This window comes from Heloderma suspectum, chromosome 6 (assembly GCF_057233095.1).
Source record: "Heloderma suspectum isolate Gila_16-S chromosome 6, 16-S_ref, whole genome shotgun sequence".
In the NCBI taxonomy this organism is placed as follows: Eukaryota; Metazoa; Chordata; class Lepidosauria; order Squamata; family Helodermatidae; genus Heloderma; species Heloderma suspectum.
Window position 1 is genome coordinate 41,548,350 of NC_139463.1, and position 12,064 is coordinate 41,560,413.

The 12,064-nt window shown below is 44.4% G+C and overlaps 1 protein-coding gene across 1 annotated transcript in view; it reads left to right on the forward strand.

The window, feature by feature from the left end:
- ADAM9 (ADAM metallopeptidase domain 9) overlaps nucleotides 1-12,064 on the forward strand; it is a 91,831-nt gene that overhangs the window by 56,250 nt on the left and 23,517 nt on the right. The window contains exons 11-15 of the mRNA XM_084804059.1: nucleotides 2,570-2,703; nucleotides 4,509-4,680; nucleotides 5,083-5,175; nucleotides 6,341-6,536; nucleotides 9,802-9,907. Of these exons, the coding sequence (XP_084660185.1) occupies nucleotides 2,570-2,703; nucleotides 4,509-4,680; nucleotides 5,083-5,175; nucleotides 6,341-6,536; nucleotides 9,802-9,907 (701 nt within the window). The remainder of the gene's footprint in view (nucleotides 1-2,569; nucleotides 2,704-4,508; nucleotides 4,681-5,082; nucleotides 5,176-6,340; nucleotides 6,537-9,801; nucleotides 9,908-12,064) is intronic.

Sequence of the window (12,064 nt, forward strand, 5' to 3'; positions counted from 1 at the left end):
CCCCAATTCTCTCCAACTATTTTTGTTAACTGCCCAGAGAGCTTGGGCGATTGGGCGGTATAGAAATGAAATAAATAAATAAACTATTCCAGTATATGTCTGTCTGTTTTAGCATGTGTACAAGGAACATGAAACTGCCCACATGTACAAGGAACATGAAGGCTCTGTGCGTTTGTGGCTGTGGTTAGCAAGAGCGGACCTCTGAGTTGCTCAAATTATGGACAGATGAATATGTGAAGTTCGATTTTGCTCAATTCCTATTTTCCAAAAGTTGTGTTTGCTCTGTCCTGTTTCCACATCGGTTTGCAAATGTTTTTTTTAAAAGCCCATATGAAAATTAATATGTATTGTTGTGCGCATTTTTAAAAATGTATGTATTTTGTACTCATTTTTTGCAGGCAGTTTCCCCTAGGAGAAAGTATTATTGTGCATACTTCTCTGTAACATATGCATTTTTGTACACATTTTTTTGATGCACATGCTTTGATCGCAAACTTCAGAAAAAGTGCAGATATCAACATTTAACTGCAACAATTCACTCAAGGGGGAGAAATTCATTGAAAGGGGTGCTCTCAGGGACACTATTGTGGGGCGGGGGCTAAACCTGCTTCTGGTGTCTCCAGCTACTGAGAATCAAGCCTGCTCCTACCTGCACACCCTCATCCCCCTGACTGAAAGCTGGGAGTTGGGACAATTTACTATGTTTCCATTCATTTTTTTTTCTTTAAATACTCTATTTTTCCCCAATCAAATGACATACACAGTTCCACAAACACACTTGCCTGCTTGCTAGTGGGGAGTGCCCTGCCCCTGTCTGGCGAAAGCCCTGCTTGCTGATCCTTTTCCTCTATCAAGAACTTGTGGGAATTGATTTCCTGTCTCCCTGTTGGGCTTTTGTGGGAAGCAGCAGCTAGGCAGCCTGGTACTCTGCAAAAGCCACATGAGGCAGAACCATCACTCAGTAGTATAGCACATGCTTTGCTTGGGATGCAGAAGGCACCAGGTCCAGGCTTTGACATCTCCAGTTGTAAGGAGCAGGTGCTGGGAAAGACCCCTGACTGAGACTCTGGAGAGCCACTGGCTGGTTCACACAACAGAATAACCCATACTCAAGGTTGAGTGTGGGTTGTTGTTGAACCGTGGGTTATAGTTGAGCTGTGGGTTGTTGTGTTGTCTGAACCAAGCTGTGCTAAGAAACCATGGTTTGTTAATCATGAACAGTTCACAGCCTTACAACAAACCATGGATTCTCTTCATGGGTTGTTTGTGGTTAGCACAGCTGGGTTCAGACAACACAACACCCAACAATTCCACAACAACCCAGGGTTCAACGACAACCCAACCTTGAGTGTGGGTTATTGTGTTGTGTGAACCCAGCCATTGCCAGTTAGGTTAAACAGTACTGGTAGAAGATGGGCCAGTAGTTTCAGCTGGCATAAGGCAACTTCCTCTGTAAAAGCCCCCAAGTGAAATCGAGCAATTTCTCTTCTGTGCATTGGATTGTGCAGGAAATAAAGGGTGAGAAACCATTCTTCCTTTCCTCTGCCATATTTGCCTTGTAGGTGATGTTGGTCATAGATGCAGAATCCCAGCTCACAAGAAAAAACATTCCCCCCGCCTTCCTTTCTTCTCTGGAGAACTTAGGGAAGAAAAAGCAGAGAGATTTTTTAAAAATTAATTAATTTATTTCATTTCTGTACTGCCCAATAGCCAAAGCTCTCTGGGTGGTTCACAGAAATTAAAACCGCAAGGTGCAGCATAAAACAATATAAAAGGAAAGCTGAAAACTACAATATAAAAGTACAACCAGAATAAAACCTAGTAGCAATGCAGAGATTTAAAATGCAGATTTAAAATGGCAAAGCTAAAAGACTAGAATGCTAAAATGCTGGGGAAATAAAAAGGTTTTCACTGGGCACCGAAAGGAGTACAACATAAGCGCTAGGCAAACCTCTCTAGGGAGCTCATTCTAGGGAGCTCAAAGCAGAGGGATGGCTTCCTCCCCTTCCCATCGGTCTGTTATAGAAGGCAGTTGCAAGCAGGAGCAGTTCGAGGGCAAACACCCCTCCTTCCCCCAGTTTCTGTGCTCATTCACAGAAACTGGGGAAGGGAGGGCTCCATGGTGCATATGTTGTCTGTTTTATTTATTCCAAGCATTTATATCCTGCCCGTCAGTTAAAAAACTCCCAGAGCAGCTTACAAGAATCAACGATTGGACAATAATGGCTTATGTTATAAGCCAAGCCATTTAAAAAAACAATATAAGTGCATGTGAACACATATATTAAAAAATAATATATGTGCATAATATATGTCAATAATTTGTTAAAATTTGTCCATTTTAATGGACAAATGGGCAAATTTGTAATGGACACATGGACAAATAATGTCCATTTTTAAAAATAATACATGTGCATGTAAGGCAAGCCATTTTAATACAATAATATATGTGCATGTATCTATCGTATCTTTGAGAGTCTCTGGAAGTGACGCTAACAAAGACATCCATCCTCAAGTAGCTTACCTTTTCACTCTCTTGCTTGCTCCTTTTTTATACATAATGTTGTAGTATGGAGAAATCAGTGTGCAGATGTTTGCATCCATTGTTGCTCACGAACTCGGCCATAACCTAGGAATGAACCATGACGATGAAAGGAACTGTCCCTGTGGAACAGCAAACTGCATTATGAACTCCGGAGCATCGTAAGTAATGTATCTGTTTTCAGAAGGGCTTTGGGTAGGAACATAATAACTGCTGGCAACAGGAGAGGGAGAGGAAGCTGCTAAGATGCTGTTTTAAAATGTTGTTTTAATGTTTTAATATAATTTTAATTGTGTCATTGTTTAATTTATATTTTAACTTTTGTATATTTTCATATGTTTTAATTGTATATGTTTTAATTTTCATAAGCCACCTTGTGTCCCAGTACTGGGAAAAAGGCAGGGTATAAATAAATATAATAATAATAAGAGGAAGCCATGCGGGGACCCAGGAATGCCAACTCCTGAGCATGGAAGCCTTTTGCAAATACTGCTTGCATGTTTTCCAAACACGGCCATGAGAGCTAGAATCTTATCCTTTAAAACAAAAGTTGGTTTTTTTCCCAGGTGTGTCTAATGCCAGTTCTTACACATAGGAATTGCATAGCACAATCCATGCTCGTTATTAATGTACTTATTTAATTATAGTGTTTGTACCCTGCTCTTCAGCCAAAAAGGCTCACAGAGAGGCTTACATATGACTGGTAAAAAAGTCCCCGCCTGCAGGCTTACAGGCTTACAATCTAAAAGACACAACATAATGAAAAAGAGATGAGTAGAGAAGGGGTGGGGAAGCAAACTCAGGGACTAATTCTTAAAGTTAAGCTAGTTCTTATAATCGCCAGCGGGAATGAAAATAGTTCAGGGAAAGGAGGCACTAAATGTAACTGGTCTTTCAGCAGAGCTGATGGAATGGCCCTGCCACTTCATTCTCCATTGTTCTTTTTCTGTGGTGGTTCTTTGCATGTTTTCCCAAAATGTTATCACAATAAAGGCATATTTAAACTGGCTTAATAGCCATTCTGTCTCCCTCAGGAACTCTGGGAATTGCAGTTCTGCAATGGGAATATAGGATTCTCTTTCAGAATTTTCAGCACCCTCATCAAACTACACTTCCCAAGATTCTTTGGGGTGAGGCAGGAACCATGTTGGTTAAACTGGTGTAAAACATATATAAGCTTGTAGCGTAGCTATACCCTAGAGTAGTGGTTTTCAAACATTTTTTGTTGAGGAATCCCTGTAACATGGTGTGATATCCTGTGAAACCCCAGCCTCCCCCCCCGCCCCCCAAATAAAAAACAAAACAACTGGTAATAAGTAGTTTAACACAGCCTTGTAGTTAACAACTTGCCTGGTCACACTGTAGGCGATCTGGAATTCCATGCAGACAAATGAGTGGGTGTGTGGAGGAGGAATGGATTGCTCCATCCCTTCTCTGACAGCCCACTTGGTTTCTGTGCTAACCACGGAGGAAGCTAAGACCATTTCTCTGTGACCAGTACGGAAATGCAAAGGGCTGATAGAGAAGGAATGGATTGTTCCATCCCTCCTCTTCCAGTCCACCTTTTCTTTTTACTAGACTGCCAAGAGGCAAGAAACCTGCATTTCCTTGCAGGCTGTAGAGGATGGGGGCTTCTCTTCTGTGGCCAGGATGGAAACACCGCCTACATGTCCCATCGCAGGCTAGGATCAAGTCTTGCAGGCTTGTAACTGCTGTTGGCTCATTTACAAGGCTGATTTAGCCATTACAACGTTCAAAGGCGAACTATTTGTACTAATTAATTCTTTGGAATAATTATTCGAGATCAATGGGTACAAGAGGAGAAAAAGAAGTTGAAGGTTTTGCAGGACCCCTGGGGGATGCTCATGAAACCCAGGGGCTCCATGAAGAACCCTGGCTGAAAAACCTTGCCCTAGACTATGAGTGGGCCCAGTGTAAGGACTATTTTAACTTTCCGTGTTTGTAGAGGAGCCAGAAACTTCAGCAGCTGCAGCGAGGAAGACTTTGAAAAGCTCACACTGAACAAAGGTGGAAGCTGCCTGCTCAACATCCCCAGGCCCGACGAAACTTATAGCATCCCGTACTGTGGCAACAAGCTAGTGGATGCTGGAGAGGAATGTGACTGTGGATCCCTGGAGGTGCGTAACTGGTGCAGATTGAGGGAAGGTTGTTATCGGTGCTGAATTGAGCTTTTGATGGGTTCGAGGTCTGGCACGCAATACAGCCTTTCTAGGGGAAATGTGCTGCATTCAATCCGCCAGGTGGTTTTCAGTCTGCCAGATGGTTAAACAAATGGGAACTGTGCATAAAAAGAGCCATGCTGGGTCAGACCAAAGGCCTTTCTAGTCCAGCATTCTGTTCACACAGTGACTAATCAGACGCCCCAATGGGAAGCCCACAAGCAGGACACATGCGTCATATCACTCACGTCTGCAAGAGGCCAATTTCAGTTTTAGTTTTTATATTCAAGGTAGTGTTGGAAATAACTGAGAATGCCTTTCTTTTTCACCTGCTTTTTCTTTTCTTCCCTAACTTTTCAGGAATGTAAATCTGATCCTTGCTGTGAGGCAGGAACTTGTAGACTCCGCCCAGGGGCTGATTGTGGCTATGGAGACTGCTGTCACAAGTGTCGTGTAAGACCTCCCCACCTCAAGTCAATGACAGGACACAGGAAATTGCCATGGGGTGAAGCGATCTTAAATTGCCATGGGGTGAAGCGATCTTAAATTGCCATGGGGTGAAGCGATCTTAAATTGCCATGGGGTGAAGCGATCTTAAATTGTCATGGGGTGAAGCGATCTTAAATTGCCATGGGGTGAAAAGCGATCTTAAATTGCCATGGGGTGAAGAGCGATCTTAAATTGCCATGGGGTGAAGAGCGATCTTAGTCTGCAACCCTAAGCATTTTTATCTTAGAGCAAGTTGAGTTGAAATAAATGGGACTTCCTTATAATAAGAATAAAAGTAATAGAGTAGAAATATATAATAACAATTATTAACAATAGTAAACAAGTAATAATAATATTATATTAGAAAAATATTATGCCTATAAGTTACAGTCTGGTGGCCTACAAGGCTACATGTGATGCTAAATGTGTCACTTGCTATTACATCTTTTGTTTGTTTAACAATTACTGGTGTGTGCTGGGGTGGCTGATTTTTGTCAGGAGTATGGTGTATAAGGAGTTTTTTTTTTAAAAATCCTTTCTCTTCCCCTGTCATGGTCCCAACAAAATCCCCCCACCCAGCTGCTCTTAGCCCCATTAGTATCAATGGCATCAGTTGTACCCATTGGCATCAATGACATCAGTTGGCATCAACGGGAGTTTTTCTTCTGGGGCTGATATGGGGGGGTGTTTGTCAGGACTGCAGTGGGGGAGGAAACTCATCTCCCCACATGTTGCAGTCCTGACAGAAGTCCAGCTCCCCCATGCTTGCTATTAATTGTTTAAAATAATATAATATAATATAATAATAATAATAATTGTTTATAGTAATAATAATTGATGATGATGATAATACTGCCCTACCTTACAGGGCTATGTAAGGATTCCCAAGAAAGGATGAAATGTTTTGGGAACTTGAAATGTACTGTCTAAATGCTAAATATTGTTACTATTGCATTATTCTGGGGGGATGTTAGTGGAAGGATCATAGAATAGTAGGGTTGGAAGGGGCCTACAAGGCCATCGAATCCAACCCCCTATTTTGAGTCTATTTTGCTAGATACCTTCTGGTTTATTCCCAAAATGGACAAGAAAAAGTTGGCAATGGCCCATTTGTCTCTTCCCTTTTTAGTACCTTTCCAAAGGCACCGAGTGCCGAGAGAGTGCCAGCGAGTGTGACCTCCCAGAGTACTGCAACGGGACCTCACCATTTTGCCCGCAAGATGTCACCCTTCAGAATGGGCACCCTTGCCACAAAGACGAAGCCTATTGCTATAGTGGACTCTGCCAGTACTACCAGGCACAGTGTCAGGCCATCTTTGGTTTAAGTAAGAAGAACAATCGCCTATTGTGTTCTACTGGTTTTGGCTTTTAGTAGTTAACATCTAGTGTGTGAGCTGTGGCTGTTCGTTCGTCAGTCTGATCTGGCAACAGTTATCCATGTCTTAGTTACATCATGGTTAGACTACTGTAATGTGCTCTATGTGGGGCTACCCTTGAAGAGCATCTGAAGCTTCAGTTGGTCCAAAATCTAGCCGCTAGACTGCTCACCAGTGCACAGTATTGGGACCGTGTTACACTTGTTTTGAAAGGCTTGCAGTGGTTGCCAATGGCTTTCTGGGCTCAATTCAAGGTGTGAGTGTTAACCTCTTAAAGCTCTAAACAGCTTAGGGCCTGGCTGTCGGGGGGTTACGAAGATCAGCGGAGGACGCCCTTTTGAAAACAATGTTGCTTACGGAGGCCCTTAGTCTGGCTTTTAGTTGTTTCTCCACAAGGAAAGCCTGACAGACCTTACCAAGGAATCAGCAACTGTCTTTGGATGACACATTTCTGTTGGCTTTATATCACTTTAACTGTCATAGGTTCCAAGAAAGAGTCCTGGGAATTCTAGTTTGGTGAGGCTGCTGATATTCAGCATAAGGGAGGAGTGCAGAACTTCAGGCTCGGGGCCAAATCTGGTCCTCTGAGGGTCCCATTCTGGCCCTCAGTGGTTCTGCAGAAGGCCACGCTCCCTTTCCCTGGCTCTACCCCTTCCCCCAACCACTGTTCGTTGGGTGAGTTCCCAGCTTTGGTGCAGTTTTTCCCCATTCTAAAAGGTTAAAATGCCTCTCCTAAGGCTTAGTTACTGGCAGTAAGGCCTTTAAGCTAAAATATGCTGGTATTTTTGGCTCCGCCCCCTTTTGCCTTTGGAATGTGGCCCCCGGGAGCTTCTTCGAAATGGAATTTGGCCTGAAAGAGGGTCTGCAAACCAGCTGTAGGGCATCCCTCAACTGCTTTCCAGAATTATAGTTCCTTTGCTTCTCAGAATCCCGATTTCCAGCTCGGTTCAAACTTAATCATCTCAGGCTGAAAAACCACAGTTTATCTGCCTGAAGATGAGCCATGATTCCAGTCTGATCCTAGTTTTGTATGCTTGTTTATAAGCAGGGATTAAACATGGTTTGAATATGAAGACAAACTGTGGTTTAAACCAGGGGTGGGCAGAAGACAGATCAGGATTTACTGGGTGATTTGCAGCACATGAGCAAAGGTTCCTGATTCCCTATTGTTTAACAACAGCAACAACAGAAAAGTCTGTCCCCTTCCTTTTAAATTAGGCTGCTGAATGGGAGAAAGCTTAGGGTGGAAACCAGGAGTGGATTTTTGTGTTCCAGGACTGTGAGCTCAGTTCTGGTAGTGAAAACCAATTCCTGGACTCAGAGGCATTTTTGTATGCTTGTTTTTTATTGTTACACTGTCAGGATGCCCCTGTTGCCTACTGAATTCTCCAATAGCCAAAATCAACACTCAGACAAAAGGGCTGCTTTCCAAGGATTCCATTTATCCTAATGAGGGACACAGATGCTAATTGCTTGAGACTCAGAGAAACTACAAAGGAACAGCCATCTGGGGGTTTCTAAGGGTTAGGACGTCAGTTGATCTCCGTTTGGGAAAAACGCGGCAACTCTCTGAACTTAAAGGGTGGGAGGGGAAGATCTCCCCCTCTCCTGTGATGCTTCTGGGCGCAGCTGTTGACGTCGAGCCAGTCGGGCTGAGTGCTGAAGCTTGGCTCCTGCGATCTCCCGCTTGTGCCTGCGTCTGCGCCTCACATCTAAAAGTTCAGGTTGTATCTCCCTTTCCACGCCTGCTTCACTGTCACTCCCAGGGATGTGAGAAGGGGGAGGCTTCCCCTCCAGCTGCACCTCTGAAGTCTGAGAGCGTTCCTCTCTCACGAGTTGTCTCTCCTCCTCAGAATCAGAGCCGCTTTGGTACTCTATGGGTGGCTCAGATCCAACCCTGACATCCAATTATGGTTCCCCTATTCTGAACTAGGGCTGTGCGAGGACCCCCTGATACACCTTCGGGGCTTTTGAGGCGGGCCCGATCCACTTCGGGCCAATGCCCCCCCCCGCGACCTGCTTCAGCCTCTGGAGCTGAAGCCGGGTTCGGATGTCCGAATCCCACTCCCCCCTCCCCGCTGCGGAAGCCCCCAGCTCTTTTCCTGGGCCCTTGGGATGCATACTGGCAGCCATCTTCTTCCAGGAAGTTGCCATTGCCAGCTTCTTACCTGATGCCCTGAGGACATGAGCCAGCAGCCGTCTTCTTGTTCCAGGGACTCCCTGTATTTCCAGAAATCGGTCCCGCACAAATGGTAGCCATCAAGTACACTACATTAATAGTACGCCAAAGCACTTTGGAGTGACCCGACCCGACTCGTGCCACTTTGTGCCCCCTCCACCCTGCCCCTGCTTCAGCTTGGAGTTTGGGCTTCAGGCTGAAGCAGTGCACAGCCCTATTCTGAACCACTATTTTACACCTGACTCTGGTTTGTGGATGTCGGGCTTCTAGTCAAAAAGAAAGTACATCCTGCAAGGCTGACGTCTGTCCGCACCTGACTTAAACAATCCAAAAACCACCATCTAGCAATACCCTTCAATAGAACCTGCTGAAATGTCACAAAATAGTGAACAAGCTTTTGAGTTCTCCTGAACTCTTCATCCAGCTGGATGCTAAGCCAAGCAGAGGGTGGGAAGAAAGAAGACAGGTGGCTTGATGTGGAAGTCACAAAGCCTGCACTGATTTAGTCAGAGACGTAAGATGGAGTGTAGGATCAGATAGACTTAACTGGATTAGTCTTTGCTAGGTAGGTGCTGTGTTGGTTTTAGGTAACACCTGGGACTGCTGGGACAAAGAAACATGCAGTGGCTGATCCCTCATTTTTTACAATAAAAATCCAGCAGTTACCTGGATCTGTCATCAGTCTTAAGTGAAACATGCAGGTTTCTTATTAGGGTAAAGGCAGTAAAGAGAAACACGGCAGCTTTGATATTAGCAAAGCTGGAGATTAATTCTAAAGCTGGAGATTTTAAAAAGGCAGTAGCAGTCACATTGGGCACCGTTACCTAGTGGTATGAAAAATACTGCCAAAAAACCCCACACAAACCCTGCTACATCCTCAGCCCGTTCTCCATCCATAAAGGGGTCTTTGGGTCACAGACTGCTTTCCCTTCCTTTACGCTGCTGTCCTCACTGTGAGGTTGTAAAGGAGTTGGATGATGTGAGCAAAACAAGTGAGTGGGTGCTGACCCTGTTTCCCAAATCTGTGTTTTGCAGAGGCAAAGGCTGCCCCCGAAATTTGCTTTTCTGAAGTGAATTCCAAAGGTGACAGGTTTGGAAACTGCGGTTATCATGGTCATGACTACAAGAAGTGCTCAAGCTGGTAGGTTGGTGTGACAAGGAAACTCTCTATACACCAGTTGGGAGTGTTTCCCCAAAGGGCTACATGGCCAGATGTTGCCAGGGTGAGTCGGTGGGGAGAGGTAACATGGGGTATTATCTCACACACACACACACACACACACACACCCAGCAAAGGACAATTTATTTAGCCACCTCTATGGCCTTTGATCCCCATCATGGATCACTGCCTTGTTGTGGCGAAGGGGCTTGCGTAACTCAGTGAAGCCATAAGCTATGCCATGCAGGGCCACCCAAGACGGACAGGTCATGGCAGAGAGTTCTGACAAAATGTGGTCCACTGGAGAAGGAAATGGCAACCCACTCCAGTATTCTTGCCAAGAAAACCCCATGGAACGTATCACAAAGCTAAAAGATATGATGCCGGAAGATGAACCCCTCAGGTCGGAAGGTGTCCAATATACTACTGGGGAAGAGCAGAGGGTATTTCCAAGTAGCACCAGAAAGAGTGAAGCGGCTGGGCCAAAGCCGAAAGGACACTCAGCTGTGGATGTGTCTGGTGGTGAAAAGAAAGTCCGATGCTGTAAAGAACAATATTGTTTAGGAACCTGGAATGTCAGATCAATGAATCAAGGTAGCTGGAGGTGGTCAGACCTGAGATGGCAAGATTGAACATCGACATCTTGGGAATCAGCGAACTAAAATGGACAGGCATGGGCGAATTTAATTCAGGTGACCATCATATCTACTACTGTGGGCAAGAAACCCTCAGAAGAAATGGAGTAGCACTCATAGTCAACAAAAGGGTGGGAAAAGCAGTACTGGGGTACAATCTTAAAAACGATAGAATGATCTCCGTACAAATCCAAGGCAAACCATTCAACATCACAGTAATTCAAGTCTATGCCCCAACCACTGATGCTGAAGAAGCTGAGGTCGATCGGTTCTATGAAGACCTACAACACCTTCTAGAACTAACACCAAAAAAAAGATGTCCTCTTCATCATAGGGGATTGGAATGCTAAAGTAGGAAGTCAAGAAATCACCGGGATAACAGGCAGGCATGGCCTTGGTGTACAAAATGAAGCAGGACAAAAGCTAATAGAGTTTTGCCAAGAGAATACGCTGATCATAGGAAACACTCTTTTCCAACAGCACAAGAGGCGACTCTACACATGGACATCACCAGATGGTCAATATCGAAATCAGATTGATTATGTCCTTTGCAGCCAAAGATGGAGAAGCTCTATACAGTCAGTAAAAACAAGACCTGGAGCTGACTGTGGCTCAGATCATGAGCTGCTTCTTGCAAAATTTCGGCTTAAATTGAAGAACGTAGGGAAAACCACTAACCATTCAGGTATGACCTAAATCATATCCCTTATGAATATACAGTGGAGGTGAGGAATAGATTTAAGGGATTAGACCTGATAGACAGAGCGCCTGAGGAACTATGGACGGAGGTCTGTAACATTGTTCAGGAGGCAGCAACGAAATCCATCCCAAAGAAAAAGAAATGCAAGAAAGCCAAGTGGCTTTCTGATGAGGCTTTACAAGTAGCTGACGAAAGCAGGGAAGCAAAAAGCAAGAGAGAAAGGGGAAGATATATCCAACTGAATGCAGAGTTCCAGAGAATAGCAAGGAGAGACAAGAAGGCCTCTTTAAATGAACAATGCAAAGAAATCGAGGAAAACAACAGAATGGGAAAGACTAGAGATCTCTTCAAGAAACTCGGAGATCTCAAGGGAACGTTTTGTGCAAAGACGGGCATGATAAAGGACAAAGAAGGCAGGGACCTACCAGAAGCATATGAGATTAAGAAGAGGTGGAAAGAATACACAGAAGAACTATACAGGAAAGATCTGAATGTCCCTGATAGCCATGATAGTGCGGTCACTGAACTTGAGCCGGACATCCTCGAGAGTGCAGTCAAGTGGGCCTTAGGAAGCTTTAGTAACAACAAAGCTAGCGGAGATGACAGTATACCAGCTGAGCTATTTAAAATCCTAAAAGATGATGCTGTTAAAGTGCTGCATTCAATATGCCAACAAATTTGGAACACTCAACAATGGCCGCAAGACTGGAAAAGGTCAGTTTACATTCCAATTCCAAAGAAGGGCAACGCCAAAGAGTGTTCAAACTACCGCACAATTGCGCTCATTTCACATGCCAGCAAGGT